This window comes from Chelonia mydas, chromosome 11 (assembly GCF_015237465.2).
Source record: "Chelonia mydas isolate rCheMyd1 chromosome 11, rCheMyd1.pri.v2, whole genome shotgun sequence".
NCBI classification, from domain to species: Eukaryota; Metazoa; Chordata; order Testudines; family Cheloniidae; genus Chelonia; species Chelonia mydas.
The window spans coordinates 51,668,126-51,684,675 of record NC_051251.2 but is presented as its reverse complement, the minus strand read 5'-3'; the positions used below and the strand labels follow the sequence as shown (position 1 = coordinate 51,684,675).

At 38.0% G+C, this 16,550-nt stretch overlaps 1 protein-coding gene and 1 long non-coding RNA gene across 6 annotated transcripts in view; one reads left to right on the top strand and one right to left on the bottom strand.

The window, feature by feature from the left end:
• The window catches only part of HIBCH (3-hydroxyisobutyryl-CoA hydrolase), a 93,148-nt gene that overhangs the window by 54,680 nt on the left and 21,918 nt on the right, over window positions 1-16,550 (top strand). For all 5 annotated transcript variants that reach the window (XR_005227451.2, XM_007069888.4, XM_043524895.1 and 2 more), the window contains 4 exons: window positions 7,246-7,391; window positions 9,461-9,547; window positions 12,017-12,075; window positions 14,013-14,094. Coding sequence is in view for 4 of the 5 variants with exons in the window: in XM_007069888.4 (XP_007069950.1) it covers window positions 7,246-7,391; window positions 9,461-9,547; window positions 12,017-12,075; window positions 14,013-14,094 (374 nt within the window). In the remaining variant the exon portion in view is untranslated. The remainder of the gene's footprint in view (window positions 1-7,245; window positions 7,392-9,460; window positions 9,548-12,016; window positions 12,076-14,012; window positions 14,095-16,550) is intronic.
• On the bottom strand, window positions 870-9,715 carry LOC122462269. Its single transcript, XR_006284737.1, has 2 exons — window positions 8,698-9,715; window positions 870-3,951 (listed from the first exon to the last, which is right to left on the bottom strand). It is a non-coding gene; the product is annotated as an uncharacterized LOC122462269 (long non-coding RNA).

Here is a 16,550-nt window from a genome sequence, read left to right as displayed (position 1 = left end):
GGTTATCACTACAGCCAGGAGCATGAGTGATCTTCAGGCACTTATGGCCAAATCCCCCCATATCAGTGGTTTTCAACCAGGGATACATGTACCCCTGTGGATATGGAGAGGTCTTCCAGGGAGTACATCAAGTCATCTAGATATTTGCCTAGTTTTACAAACAGGCTACATAAAGAGCACTAGCGAAGTCAGTATGAACTAAAATTTCATACAGATAATGACTTCTTTATACTGCTTTATATACTATACACTAAAAAGTACGTACATAATAATATGGTGAAAGTGAGAAATTATGCAATTTTTCAGTAATAGTGCGAGAGAATTCCTTAGTAATAGTGATAATTTTTTTTCTCCAGGTGGGGGTGGGGGAAATCTGTAATGGAGCCCCGTACAATCTAAGTTTGATAGTTTTCAGAATGTCTATTTTCTGAAGGACCTTTTAGTAAATCAGGCAGTTTGAATACAATGCTGCATCAATTGTTATATCCCTGAGATTCACAAATCAGCTGTTCTTGTAGTAAACAGCTTAGAACAAAGTTCTTCATCTATTTCGAAACACTGATGACCTGATCAGGAAGTTGGTTCATTCCTAAAAATATTTTAATGCATAATGAACACATCAATTTTTTTCTTATTCAGTAGGAAAGGTCCAGGTCTTTCGATTAACAAAGATCGAGTTTGCACACACGTTCCGCTGTTTGTTAATATTTACAAATTTAAAATCTGATAGTGGAGACCTGAAGAGAAAGGACCTGGAAGCAGAAATTCTGCTCTGGAAAACGTGTTATTTGTTTTTTAACAAGACAAAGTAAAGCAAAGTAAACATCTGAAATCTTATTTGGGTTTAAGGCCACAGCTATGCTTTTATATTTTAGTGCATTCTTAAAGTGTCAGGGTATCTAGAGACAATATTATTCAATTGTCTTATTTACTTATTTCAAGAGTTTTCCTTCTTTAATGAAACTAGTGGTTTTCAGATGATGCATAAATGTAAAAAAAGTACTTGTGCCACTAAAAATATACATAGAACTTTACGGATCATAAAATAAGAGTTCCTGCCTGTAGGAGTTTCAATCTGAGAGAGGATAAAAACATAGGATGGCAGTGCATGGGCAGGAGGGTATAAAAAGTTTTACTGATAACACCAAAATAAGAAAGAAAATCATGGAGGAGGAGGAGGAGGATTTTAAAAACAATCTTACATAACTATTTAACATATATGTGAAAAGCTATCTAATTCTCAGACCACCTTGTAAAAGGTACTATACAAAAAGTAGTGGTACCTTCATTTTACAAATGGGAACAATGACTTTAGTGGGCCAAAACTTCACCCAGAGAGTTGAAGTGACTTGCTCAAGGCTACTAGTTGAATCGGTCACAGAACTTAGATAACAGTTCAGGGTTGCTGACTCCCACCTCCAGCTGTGCTCAATCTAATAGGCCACAGTGCTTCTGTTTTAAGGAGGGATTTGAAGAAGAGAGAGGGTGTGTGGCTGTGAAGAGGGAAACGTTGCAAGTCTCAGGGACAGTTTAAGAGGCAAGGAGCTTAGAATTGTGGAAAGACGAAGCAGGATTGAGAGGAGTGCAGGGAAGAGAAGAGATTGAAGAAAAAGATGAGTATGAAGAGTTGAATAGGATGCAGTGGTTGTAAGATACCAATTAGAAGGTTTTTTGAGCGTGGGGGGGAAGCTAGGAGAATTTGGTTTGAGTGCAGGAGAAAAAAAAAAAAGTATTTCACATCAATATTTTACATAGTTGGGTCAGAGAAAAAGGTTACAGTAATCAAAATGAGTGATTACAAAGATTGCAGTGCTGATGTATATATTCTGCTTGTCTGTCCATTTTGGTTTGAATGGATTAAGAGGAAAGCAGTTGAATTCTGAAGAGTGGATTTCACATAGTGGTAACATGTGAGGGCAGATATCTGATAACTGGAAATGAGAGTGGATGGAGAGGTAGATTTCTGCATCAACATACATGTGGTGGTTCAAACCAGGGGAGCAGATTATCTGTACTCAATATCTCAGTAACCTAAAAGGATAGAGACGTGATATAGCACGGACATCAACAGAGCTGGGGATAGGAGAAGATGAGTAGCTACATACATACACATAGGGCATTCAGCAGAGTAGGGGATCACTAGGAGGTTACAGAATCTCAGAAGCCCAGAGGATGAGGGAGTGAACAGTTGTTCTTAGGGAAAAAGACATATTGAGTGGAATAGGAATAGAAAAGCATGGTGACTCTGCTAGGAGGAGGTTGTTAAAGACTTTGAGGTTGTGTTGGTGGAGTAGAGAGGGCATAACCCAGATTGCAGTGGATCAGCAGGAAGCTAGAGGAGAGGTATGTGAAAGGTGGTAAAATTCTTGAATGTTCTAGAGACTGTAAGGAAGGGGAAGCTCAGTTGGAGAGATGAGGTTGAAGAAAGGTTCTCTCAGAATAAGGGGAGAGAAAAGAGCATTCTGACAAAGTGACTAATTCTGTAGTAAGTTTCCTACATCTGAGTTATGGCAGTTTTCCTAAATGAACTGTGTAATGCCATAAATCAGAAAAACAGGTTATTTACACAATCGTTTTGTGCCCTGGAGTTTATCATTTGGGGGTAAAATTATAGCTTTCTATCAGGAGGTAATTGAAACTCTTTCCACAGTTCAATTCTTGTTAATCCCTCCATTTTGATAAGTATTTTAGGTTGTCTTTATTTTCCATTATTCAGGTACTTATTTTTCCTTACACAGAGAATGTGAAAACTTATTTCTCCAAAAGACTTTACTCCATGAATTTACCACAGGGTGCTAGTTCACAACAGTAACTTGTGTAATACTTTGCTTCATCTTTTTACTTCTGAGACTGATATTAGTATATCTGCCAGTCTGGAGCTGGAGACAGATGACAAACTCAGATCTTCATCCCGAGTAAGAAAGTAGTTTGAGCACAGTATTAAAATCCTAAAGCTCAGGATTTCTAATCCCAATTCTGATCTTTGTCTTGAACAAACCACTTAACATTTCTGCATCTGTTTTACCATTTCTAAAATAAAATCTTTATGTAATCTACCTACCTTGCAGCGGTGTTACAGTGTTTGACAAGTATTTGGAAAATGCAGTAATGTAGTTGCTAAGTAGTAGTGTTAGAAGCAGAGCACTTGAATACTCTTCCCATTTTTTGGGCAGTTTTTTATATCTGCATCCGTCGCAGCTCAGGGTACCAGGTTCTGTCATGCTTCCTTTTGGACCATAATTGTGCTGTGTTCACTCTGAAGTCAAGAAGGGACACAGGTGTTTGGCCATAGATCAGTGGTTCTTAACTGGTTTTGGTTGGAGTTATCCTGTAATGACTGGGTACTACTTCACTGACAAGTCCTCTTCTGCCATGCCCTGATGCAGCTACTACTGTCTCCTTTATTCTGTTGGTTTTCTTTCTTGTTCTCTTTTCTTTCATCTTGTTGCTTCCACAGCCAGCTGGACAAGAAACTACCTTGAGATCGTGAATAGAAAATAAGTCAGCAGCTCAGCTTACACCACTGACTTCTCTCTATACCCTCTGGCATTGCCTTCAACTGGACAGTACTTGTGGTGCTGTAAATCTCCTTTACTCTCCACAGAGGGCCAAGTGGATATAGGATATCACAAGCTTCCTTTGTTTATATCTTCATTGTAGACCCTGTGATGGTCTTAGTCACATCTTGCAATTATTGCAATTTCCTCTTGAGCAGTCTAAGCTGCCTCCTCTCCATCTCAATTGGGTTGGGAACCCCTACTGTAGTGTTTATTTTGGGCTTGACTGACAGTCTGGTATGTTTGATACTATATCACTGTTACCAGATTTGTTAGGTACCAATAGTGACTTTTTAGTATCCAGTGGTTACCACATGTGAATCTCATTTCCGAGGCCACTATGAAGGGAGATTTCTGGAGCCAAGGATGGGATGGAAGAAGCACTCAAGAGGGGCTGGAGGGAGGAAGGGAGAGAGAGCTGAGCCAGTATGAGGATAGTGAGATGAGTGACATTAAGGAGGAAGCAGCTGAGGAACTTGTCTCAGGGTTGGCTAGGCTGTAGATGTTAGTGGTAGAAGGGAGGTAGATGAAACTGAACTCTTATTTAAAATGGCCTGTGCCATGTAGGTTCTGGGAGTGTTAAATACCCCGTTTTCAGATCTGGTTTAAATCTGTTTTTGGTAATGTGGGAGTTGGTCTACATAGGCATTTATAAGATGCCAGTTGGTGAGAGATCTTCACACACAGGCATAAGGAGGGAAGAGGGTATCAAGGGAGATTTGAGGTCAGAACATTCCAAGTTGGGAATTCAAAGGTCTCTCCAACCTGAGGTTACTCAACTAAAGATGAATAAAAAGGTTATATGAGTGAAATAGGATCTTTTAGGTATTTATGTCAAAACCAATACCTTAAATTCTATACAGAAGACAATAAGCAGCCAGTGCATCTCACCAAGCACCAGCATTGTATGTTCATAGTGGGATACTCCACTTAAATAAGCTACTCCATACTACGCTTGCTTCAACGTGGATTTAAGGTACCATAGTCCATTCTAGAGGTGACAGTAGTATGAATCCTGGTGGCAAGGTCCACATTTGAGAGGAGAGGATGCATTCTTCCGGCCAGATACCGATGGAAGAAAAAAAAAAAAAAAGGCAGTCTTGGTCAGTGTTGATATGTGATCTAAAAGCAGCTGGGAATCTAACCAGACATCCCCAACTAGTGACCCTACCTATTTATTTTATAGGTAATATAAAATATTTGTGACCATAATCCTTACACTCTGTGCTTTCTAGCCATACCATCTTTTTTATGGAACAATGTGGAAAACTAGACCTATAGCAGGGTACTGTGTGGAAGTAGTTTAATTGTGGGTATAGATTGAATGGGAAGAAACGTGTCCATATATTAAAATTGGTTTTATTTATTTTGTGTACTAGTCATTCTACTTATGCGATGCAGTAAACTTTATAAACAAAGTTTACAGAGTCAGAATATTGTAAATGTCAATGCCGTTACAGGGCAGACTTCCCCCCCTCCCCCACTCCCTACAATGTTATGCAGTGTTATTGTGACAGTTGACACCCTAAAATAGCAACATTTGATCAGTATTGTATATGTTTATAGTTTGTAGGGAAACTGGGAGACTATTCATACAAATAAAATATTTGGTCATCTGAATTTCTTTTTGACCTGCAAATAATACTGTTCACATTTACTGAATTTTAGTGTCTTGGTAACTGGGGAAATTGCAGAATTTCTATGGTGTTAGTAATTGTTTTATTGGATAATACTTACAACCCATTTTGCAATAGAGTTTTAAAAAGAGTTTGATTCTATATATCACTTGCAATTATAAGAGGTTATTTATTGAGCCATAGATAGAAAATAAAATCTAGTCTTACCTTTTTTTTCCCCCCCATTCATCATTATACAAAAAGTTCTTATAGTTATTAGAATTCAGTTGTGCTTGATAGAAGAGGTACAGTATACAAATCCAGAAAGTGTTACTGCTAAGAGTTTGGTAGTCCCTCAAAGGCCCAAAAATCCAAAGTTAAGGCTTCTTCATACGATATTTAATTCACACTATGGTGCTCCAATACAGCAGAAGAAGGTATGTTATGGTAAATGCTCTTCTGCCTATGCATTCTGTGGGCTGGAGAGCAGCATGCATAAGTTGACTAAGAAGTCACAATTGGTGTGGGTGGGTGTGCACACACCCCCAGTCCACAACATGCCAGGTAGTGTGTCTAAGCAGATTTTAATAGCCAATCTACACATCTTTGAAAGGAAGGGTATTCCAATCATCCTCTAATAGGAGGTTATCCAAAACCAGGCTAGTGGGCACCCCATTCACATTAAATGAAAATTCCATAACTTGAGCCAATCAAGGGGAATCATTTTTTAGATATTTTAAGAGCTTCTGCCTATCGTCTGTAACATGGAGTTCTTATTAATATACCCTATTACACTGTGACGTCATTATGAAAAGGATGATCTCATCAGAGACCTTATCCCCCCCATGGCAGCTGTAAAATTATGTTCCAAAATGGGAGCAAATCCTCTCCATTATTGCTCTCCTTGCCTAAAGAAGGATGCGGTAGCTTGTGGACTTTAACAGTGGGTTATTGGTAGGAAACTTTGCAGTGCCATTGGGTTTGTGTCAGTGATGTTGGCTAATGAGCAGAAAAATTATTGTGAATATTTCCAGCTGCAATTTTGTCTCAGTTGCCATTGGAAATTGATTTTGTAAACAGGCAAATAATTTAGCAATTAAAAAAAAATTTAAAAAAAGTAAAAGTAAAAAAAAGTATAATTTTCTTTGTGAATATAATTTTTGAAGCAAAGTAACACATTACAGGATAGAAAAATCAAATATTTGACCATTATATTAGTGTAAATATGTAATGGGAAATGTAAAAAAAATTAAGGGTTGCTTTTGGGGACCACAAAACGTATATATTTGCCTTTGACAAGCCCAAGGATCTGTCCTTTTGGAACTCTTTAATATTAATGTGATTCTTGGACTTTCATTGTTTACTTTTTAAATAAATAAGTTTCTACCCATTGCCTTTGAACTTACAAAACTTTCAAAATGTAAACCAATCATGAAGGCTGAGATTCCCCCCTCCCCTCCCACCTCCAAATGCAGGTTAGTTGTGGTCTTCTCTAAAGGTGCCCAGGACTAATCTTTGGAGTCTCAAAGCTGATGGGTCCTAAAATTTTAGGGAGGCCTCAAAAAATTCATGACTTTTTCTTAAAAAGAATATTATTTGCTATGTGGGAGTTTATTATATATTTTAATAGATTCAATGAACTATGAAGTTGGAGAGAAAGATTAGCTTCCACTTTTGATTTGCAACAAATTACTATCTTTTTCTTTGTGCTAATTCGGCAACATGATGCTAGGTGTTTTACAGATATATATAAAAAGAGAAAGTTCTCATGAAAAGCTTAGGAATGAGCACTGATATCTGGCTTATCTGTTGTGAATACTTGCCAGAGGGAGGACTAGAATTTGAGGGCATTGTGGAAGAAGTGCACTTTAGGGAGAGGCTTGGATAAGAGGGTGGAGGACTGGCAGACCAAGTCAAAGAGGGCTGGTACAGGCTAAAGGGCTATGTAGAAACATGGAGGTGAGAGTGGGAGGAAGGCTGAAAGTGTGCAGTGAGTTGTGTGTTAAATGGCTGTTATGATAGTAAATTCTTTTTGACCTTTCCTTCACATTTCTTGTTTTCTTCAATTACAGGCCTTTTTCCTGATGTAGGTGGAGGCTACTTCTTGCCAAGACTTTCAGGAAAGATTGGCTATTACCTTGCTCTTACAGGATTTAGACTGAAAGGAAGAGATTTGCAAAAAGCAGGAATTGCTACACACTTTGTAGAATCAGAAAAGGTAAGTCTGTCAATCACTACCTTTGATAATAGGTCAAAATGTTAGATTTACTTGAAGTTGAATTTCTTCTTTGTGCAGATATCACAGATTAAACTGATTTTTAATTATGTAATTAAATTTAGTCTCTCAAGAGCATCAACCCCATTGATGCAATATGGGTATTACACTTTCTCAGGGTGTCCAGGACCATGAATCACCATTTTACCCTCCTGCCTCCAGTGAGATGGAGTCTTGCCTGCGGTAACTGTACTCCTCTCTAACTCAGGAAGATCTCATGGTCCAGAAACATACTCAACTCAAGCAGCCTGGCTCACAGGAGGCATTGAGCATTGCCAGCTCCCAATGAAGCCAGTGGTAATTGGGTGCTCAGCATGTATTAGGCACCTGTTCTTATTTACAAAACATTAAATTGATATTTTGCTACTGAAAGTAACTGAGTTATGTTCAGCACTGGATTGTGGTAGCCAGTTGTGAAAACTTCAGTTTACTAGAAGCATCTATTGAAAGAATCTACTAATGCTTGCAAATGGGCAACCAATCAAAAACTAGTCCAAGCCCACACCTGAGTCCTTGTGAGAGCCAAGTATGAGTCTAGGTGATAGCAGTTAAGGCAGCCACTGACTCCAGATCCCACTTGGAGATGAGCTGCTAGGTGGTCAAAACACAGGGAAGAAATCAAGTCACGGTCAAAACTGCATCTTTAGCTCTCTTTCCCAGTAACATATGTATGTCTAGATCCCACAGACACTTTACATGCTGATTATCTTTTCACACATTAACAATTTCAGTGAAGCCAATGGAAATTACTAATGTGCAAGTTAGATTCCTGAGTGTTTGCAGGATGGGGGCCTTAAAAAATTGGCTGGAGAGAGATCTAAATCATCAACTCATTTGGTAAAGTCATAGCATGAGATTGTGCCTATCCCTTGCATGGATGGGTTAAGTGGGCAAGAGAAAATAACCAGCTTTCCCTGTACTCTCTTCTCCCCACCTCTGCACAGTGACACTCTTTGCACTCAGGAACAAGGACACCATAGGGCTAGTTCAGCTACTGACAGTATCTTTTCTGAAGCGTATCAGGAGGGTGCAAGGCCTTGACTCTACCTTCTCATTTGCGCTATCAGAGTTAGCTAGGTGCCTAGGCTATGAAACGCTACATTATCTTAAGTATAGCACAGCATCAGGACTCCCAGTACCCTCTCAAGCTCTGTGAGTTATTGTTTGCCTGCTTCATCCACAGGTCTCAGTGTATAAAAGATTATGCCTCAAGGTCACCCCATGAGGTGGAGGTGGACACCTCCCTTACCTTATATGTTGTTCTGTGAGCAACAGCAGTCCTGTGGTCTGAAATATAGTCCTCCAACTGTACATCATAGCAATTGCACCTCCTTCCTGGGGGTTGTAAAATAGTCCATACAGAGAAGAAAATAGCTTTTAGACTCTCCAGGTAGGAGACCCTCTTCTTCATGAAGAGAAGGGGAAGCAGACTTTCAGGCTCCACAGAAAATCTCAGTTCCCATCCTCCTATGGAGCTAAAAGTCAAGAGTTAGAACTGGGAGTTTCAACAACAAAACCAGCGCATCTTCTTTTCTCAGTGGTCTCAGGATGGTAGTGCTCTGTTCTTTAACACATAGCCTAGAACTCTGGTCTGAGAACTCTAGATCTGATTGTTTCAGAGCACCACCCCCAGCTAGCCTGAGTTCTTCCCTTTTAAGGGCTCATCCCCAGGCCTGAGAAACTGCACAGATGCAGCAGTTTGGGGCTGATTGTGACCACAGCAGTTCTTTAACTCTTTCATGATAGGTAGGGGTATGGTGGCTCTCTGCCCCACCACACAGAGGTTCTGCTTAGGAAGAGGCCCTCTGTACTGATCTCCAAAGGTGTCATTCAGTCCAGACTGCTCAGTTTTCAGAAGTGCTGAGCATCTGCTGCTCCCATTGTCTGCTTATCACCTCTTTAAATCAGGTCAAGAGTCTTTAATCCATAACTGTTAAAATAATCTAGCTGGAAATACATTTTATTCCCCTATTATTTTAATTTGCCTTTTTTTTTTTTTTTTTTTTTGGTAGCTGCCCGCACTAGAGGAAGATTTGATAGCACTAAAATCTCCTTCTAAAGAAAATGTTGCCGATGTACTGAACTCATATCACATGAAGGTAATCTGCTGGCTAGCTACAATCTCAAACTTTATTAAAGGGGCAACTATAAAGTTAAATAATCTTATTTACATAACTATCATTTGCTGTATGTTTGTGTAGCACCCTACAGAATGGATTCCCAGCCTCTACACACTACTGCAAGGTGTTAATAATTTATATATTAACATTAAATAAGTGATTAAAACTGAAAGAATTTTAAAAATCTAATTTACTTTTCACTACTTTTTGCATTTCTTTCGATTTGGACAATGAAGTTAGACTGGTCAGTTTTATTTGGTGGTTCTCATCCACTGGCACAGTGGTGCTGAACATGTAAATTTCTAAGTAAGTGCTAGGTATTACTATTCATTGTTTTTCAATTTTGATGTTCAGCGCCTGGGGACAGCCACTGACAGAATGAGACTAGCACTGAGGGAGGCACTGGGTGCAGGGGAAGTGGCCACGCAATCTGGAATTATGTGGATTCAGTGGCTCTGACATCCCCTGACACCAAAACTGCTGTTACAGCCTAAAGACCAAACTAGGAATTGTGAGGGACTCCCCATTCATTTTAATGCCATGACATATCCCTCAGTTTGGGGTGGGTTTTGCCTTCCCACCTGTGCCATTCCCACTTTACCTGCATGAAACCATTTTACTCTGGCTTAATGTGAATTTCATCCTTATTTCCTTTAAAGTCATCGTCAGAGTCTAAATTTTGAGCCCAGACTTCAGCGATTAATGATGTCCCTTTAACTTTTGAGGCCCAATTTGGCAAATACTACCAAGCATAGTGTATGTTAACAGGATCAGGTTCTAGATAGGCTCTAGTGAAATGCATTTGGAATGTTAAAGCAATGCTTTAAATTAAAGTAACTAATTATTGCTAGTTTTACATTTTCAGAGAAAGATTACTTATTTTCCAAAGCGCAAATTCATAATTCTCTCTGTGAGTTCATAATTCTTTGGCGGTGAATTTAACTTCATATCAAACAGGTAGAAAATGTCAGATTTCCTTGTAACACGTTGCATGCATGTATCAAAAGGTTTTAGATAATTTGCACTCAGTTTGTACAATAGGCATGTAGCCACTCTAGTAAGCTTCACAGTACTTATTCCAAAAGAAAAAAGCCCTGGTGCTAACAGAGGCTTAATTTTGTTCCTTCATCCCATGTATGCCTCCGAGGTTGTTTGGTTTTAGAATGAGATTAGTATCCACTATTTCCCAGTTAGAATTATTAGGTTCTTGTATAAGCATTGAGTGGAAAAATAATTGGAATAAATTAATGTATCTAACGCCACTGAATATCTTTGATAAAATGGAAACTATAAGCCAAGAGATAGAATATGTTGCTATAAAGTACAGTGCAAGCTGAGAGTTAAAGGAATGGAAGCTGCACTTTGGCAGTCATTGGAATAGAAGTGACAAGGCACCTGTTTGAGTTGCAGCTAGTGTGAGTGAAACATCAGTTTGTATCCTAAGCCCCCTAGTGCTAGCAGGTCTAAAACATTTGTCATGAGCTCCAGTTCTAACACACCCCATCATGCAGTCCCAGCTGCTGGCAGTCAGTCAATACCAGCAGTTAATGTGAACCAATTAATGCAAAATTGTTATGTCTTCTAATTGTGTATGTGTAAACATTTTATAAATATAAACAAAAGGACTTGAAAGAGGCCCTGGTACTTCTATGAAGATTGGATGGGTTATAAATAATTTTATTGTTGCTGGTAAGGTGTTATCCTCGTAGAAGATTGTATATTTATTGATGCAAGCATACCTGATTATCTTACAGGTTCAGAAGATGTCCCAACATTAATACTGTAAATCAAAACAACGAAGCAAGCACAAAAGAGAAAAGTTTTATTCTTATAAGACTTAAAGAGAAAATAAAATTAATTGGGATCAGCCAATAAATTCCATCGTACTAAGTTTCTTTAAAAAAAAAAAAATCACCCAAAAAACTCAGCAGCTAACAGCTGCTACTGCTTCCTTCCCCCTCCCCGCTTATAAATGGACATATATTAAAAGAAAATCTGTACATACCTTCCAGTTAGATATGGATCTCTAATATTAAAATGGAAATAACCATTGTACAAAAATGTTTACGAAAACTACACATCTCTCATATTACAGCTTTACTTCCCTTTCCTTACTGTTCCCCAGAGAACTCTGAAAGTGTATCTAAATCATCTCTCTCTGTCTCTGTTACTGACAAATATTGACAAAACATCTTTGAGCTATCTGATGGCTTGTAACTAACTGCATCACAAGATAAAAACTTTAAAGTGTTCAACACACAATGACAAGTTTGTATGTACTGTAAAATACTGTTTGATTAAACATGGCAATCAGCATTAACTGAGCTATCTGCGTAAGCTTTTCTGTAGTGCAAATCAATATAGTATTTCAGTACCAGTGATGGGCTTTTAAAGTTTTCAAATAGGCTGAGACAGAACCAAGTGAAAGATGTATTTTCTTTTAAATAGTGCAAAATTGATCAAGAGAAGCAGTTTGTACTTGATGAACATATGGACAAGATTAACAGGTACGCAATCATTCTTTCCTCTTACCTCTTTTGTGTGGAAGATTTGCATTAATATTAATGTTTACTGGATTTAACAGGTTATGTAATAGAAAAGGCTAGAGCCTAGTCTGGACATCTGTTTTTGTAGGGTTCTTGACCTTGTAGACTTATTACTTACCCATGGTCTTCTACATATTACAGGTGTTCTTGGCTGATTCAGTGATAAAAGTAACTTCTGATGAACGTTGCTATAGTCATTAAGTCCCTTGTTTGTCAGTTTGTCACTCTTGTACATAACTGCCCTATAACACACTAAAAACAAAGACACTTGAAAATTGGAATTTAGGGTTTTGGGGGGCAAGGGACAGAATATGTATGTAATTCTTTGGGTATTGAAATGAAGCTACATCTGTGACCGGTTTTGTGCAGCTGGGTACCAGAAAGAGGTTGATGGATGGAAATCAGGGAACACCACCAACAAAAAACTAAGCCTTGTAGGATAGATTTGAGGAGAAGCTGAAATAATAATATATGGATATCTTGAATAACTGAGATGATATAGTTCTTTACAGATATTTTATGAGTGCAAACAGCAGTCAGAATGAAATTGATACGATAGGGATTATAAATACATACATAAAACAAAAGTAGAAGTTTTAGAATTAATATCAGTATTCCCAACTGAGGTTTATTTGAATGTGAAATAGTCTTGAAAGGGAAATGGAGGAAACCTCATCAGTATATTTAAAAGTAGTTTGAACAAAGCAGGAGAGAATATTTTGTTGTTTATTATTTGTACTACCATAGCACCTAGGAGCCCCATTCATAGACCACGGCCCCACTGCACTAGGTACGACACAAACACAGAATAAAAAGGGAGCCCCTGCCCGAAAGAGCTTACAATCTAAGTATAAGAGAAGAGACAACAGATGGTTACGGAGAGACTGATGGGGAAGCACAAGGAAACAATGAACCAGCATTGGTCAGCATGATAGCAGTTGTCAAGTTTTTTGTAGGCTTCACAAAAAAGGAGAGTTTTAAGGAGGGTTTTGAAGGAAGATAATTACAATAGAACCTCAGAGTTATGAACTGACCAGTCAACCACACACCTCATTTGGACCCGGAAGTACACGATCAGTTAGTGGAGACAAAAAAAACCCCAAGTATTGTACAGAACCATACTGTGTTAAACGTAAACTACTAAAAAAATAAAGGGAAAGTTTAAAAAAAGATTTGACAGGATAAAGAAACTGTTTCTGTGCTTGTTTCATTTAAATTAAGATGGTTAAAAGCAGCATTTTTCTCCTGCATGTAAAGTTTCAAAGCTGTATTAAGTCAATATTCAGTTTTAAACTTTTGAAAAAAACCACCATAACATTTTGTTCGGAGTTATGAACATTTCAGAGTTACGAACCACCTCCATTCCCAAGGTGTTTGTAACTCTGAGGTGCTACTGTAGTTAGTTTTGTGGATGTTTACAGGTAGCTTCTCCCAAGTGTGAAGTGGAGCACAGAAGAAAGCACAAAGGTGCTTATTTGAAAATTTTACAATTGGGTGATTGGAGGCGGGAGCTGTCCTTTCAGCACTGAATGAGAGATGATGGATCATAAAGGGCCTTGAAAATGAAGACAAGTAACTTTTATATTTGTTATGATAAAAGTGAGGGAGCCCATGGAGGGATGCAAAGAGAGGGTGACATGGTCAAAATGATGAACTAAGAAAATGACCGTTGCTGCTGCATTCTGAATGGATATGAGAAGAGCAAAATTTTATTTGTCAAGGCCAGGGAAAAGGATGTTGCAGTAATTGAGATGAGAAAGTGTAGAGAGTCAGGCTGATGATCTAATTAAGCTGTTCTGTTTTTAATGTCTGTGAGTTCTCATTACTTTCCAGGCAGGAAGGAGGGTGGAATCAGATAACACATTTAGTCATATGAGGCTTTTCTTGGTTTTTTTTAGTCTGTTTTCAGCAAGCTGCATGGAGGAAATCATTCAAAATTTGAAGCAGGATGGTTCTCCTTTTGCTCTTAAGCAGCTAGAGGTAATGTTTAGTTATATATTTTTACCTTAATAATTAAGTCTTAAGGATTGATTCTGGTCTCAATGAAACTTGTGTAAGTCTGGAGCAACTGCATTAAGGTCAGTGGAGTTACACTGGTGTAAAGTTGGTGTGATAGCAGGCTCAGGCCCTTCAGATCCAATCCTTAGTCCTTTAGGATTTAGTCAGTAGGACTACTCACACTCGTAACTGTAGGATCAGAACCTAAGTCTTCATATTTATTGTAAAACAGTCTTACGCCGCACAAATTTTACTTCATATCTACTCCTGACCACACACACCTCCTCTCCCGTCATAATCAAAGGTTTGGTGGTAATGGAGGTTCTCTTTGTACTTTTCCTTTTGTTGCTCCGAAGTGATATGTAAAAATTGTGCCAAACTCAGTGTTTTCCAAATTAATTCAGCGGCACATTTCAGACTCCAGTACTCAAAAAAAAGTAATGTCTCTTCATGTATTTAGTCATATGGAATCTTTGAATTTTCCATCTTTTTATTACTCTCAAAGTAGATTTACTTTGCTGACCTGTGAAAAATTTTCCCAGGGTCTATTCAAACATTGCTTAATATTGGGTAGAATTCATGCATTTCTCAAGGAAAGCTTTGATACTAATGCAGGATTATAGCTACGGGAAGAAATGCTGCTCTTGTACAAATGTATAACATGTATTCTTCTCACCCTCCCGTGAACTTACAGTATAAGACATATTATAACAGTATCATTAACTTTCCTAGGCAGACTGGAAATAAATGTCTTAAAATTATCAAAGAATGTACCTGAGGTAACACAGATGTAATTATCTGTAATCACTGAGGTCAGACTAGAAGATCACAACGGTCCCTTCTGGCTTTGGAATCTATAAATTATCTTTTAGCAGCCTCACAGGTTGTAACCAATAAGCATTTGGCCAATCTAGGGTTTTTGTGGACAGTCAAAATGTTGACCATTGTAATATTTTTGCATTCTCACAGTTTATATTGACAATCTTCTTCACAGAGAAATGTGAATTAAGAGAAACATATCTCTAAAAAAAGGGAATTTTAGAAGCCACCTGCATAGCAAGCATTATGCTCAGTATTTAGAAGAAAAAGTTTGATCTATTTTACTACACAACATTAAACAATCAGGTATGTTGTAAGGATAAATACAGTAAAGATTATGAGGTGCTTAGATACTATAGTGGTGGGGCCATATAAGATAGATACCTAACATAGATCAACCCACTCAGTTGTATTTATAATCTGCTGAACTGCAATGGGATATTGTAAACCCCTTTTACAATATCATTGTAGAACTATGTTTAACCTCACGCTGATGATAAAATTAACTTTTGTGGAGGCTGACAGACCATCGAAGATTATTTAACTATGGCTTTTTCTAAGTGTATAGTTATGGCACTATAAAAATAATGAAATCTAGTGGAATTGTTTGACAGAGAAGATAGCGTATAAAGGACGTTACAATGTTTTGTGCGTTCAAAGTACAGTTCACATTATAAAGACTAGACGTGCTTTCTTATTGGTTTATAGTCACTATCCAGGCCCTGTATATTCCACGATCCCATAACTACCAGATTTGCTGCAGAATTCACCCCCTTGCTGCAGAATCTGACCTATTTAAAGCCAAAATTTAAGTTCTCAGTCCTTATGGTTGTGGAGATTACATTTGTTTCACATTTTTTAGGTTAACTGATGCAGTATCATCTGTGTCTTCAAGAAGAGCCTATGTATGAGTAAGCAAAGGCCCTGTGCCTTTAAAAAGAATTTTTTCCCCCTCTGTTTCTTCCATTCGTTTGTGCATTTAATAGCACTTGGTATGTAGTAGATGATACTGTTTCCCCTCTATGGTTGGTTAATGGGTGATTCTTGTTCCTCAGGCTTGATACAGTAGTTACTAGGTGATGGTCTATAGCCTGTGTTATACAGCAGTTCAGAGTAGGTGATTATGATGGTCCCTTCTGGCCTGGGAACCTATGAATCCTGCAAATACTTTATAAGATTTAGTGTTTATTACTGTGAAGAATCCCTTTATTTCAGTTGAATTACAGTAGAAGCCCTATGCCCACTAGTAAGTGTCCAGAGGATCAGGGCCTTTGTTTCCCTTTTTGCTTTTGTCAGTCTTTCATACAGCCACAGGAACAAGAAACATTTTTAACAATTGGAAAATGGTAAAACCACAGACATTCCCTAGGGGGAGCTAGGGGACCCATATTCTACCTGAAACTACTTTTAACCTTTTTTTTTTTTTTTTTTTTTTAAATTGACTAGAATTCCAATTGTGGTGTCACTAACTGCAAAATTCAAAGATGTAACAGAATTATAGTATAAATATTTGTTGCAAAAGGAAGAGTGATGAGATGATTCACAGATAAAACATTAATTTGATACTTTTGAAAAACATTCCTGATATTTAGAAATTCCTGGCTGTAGATTGAATCCAG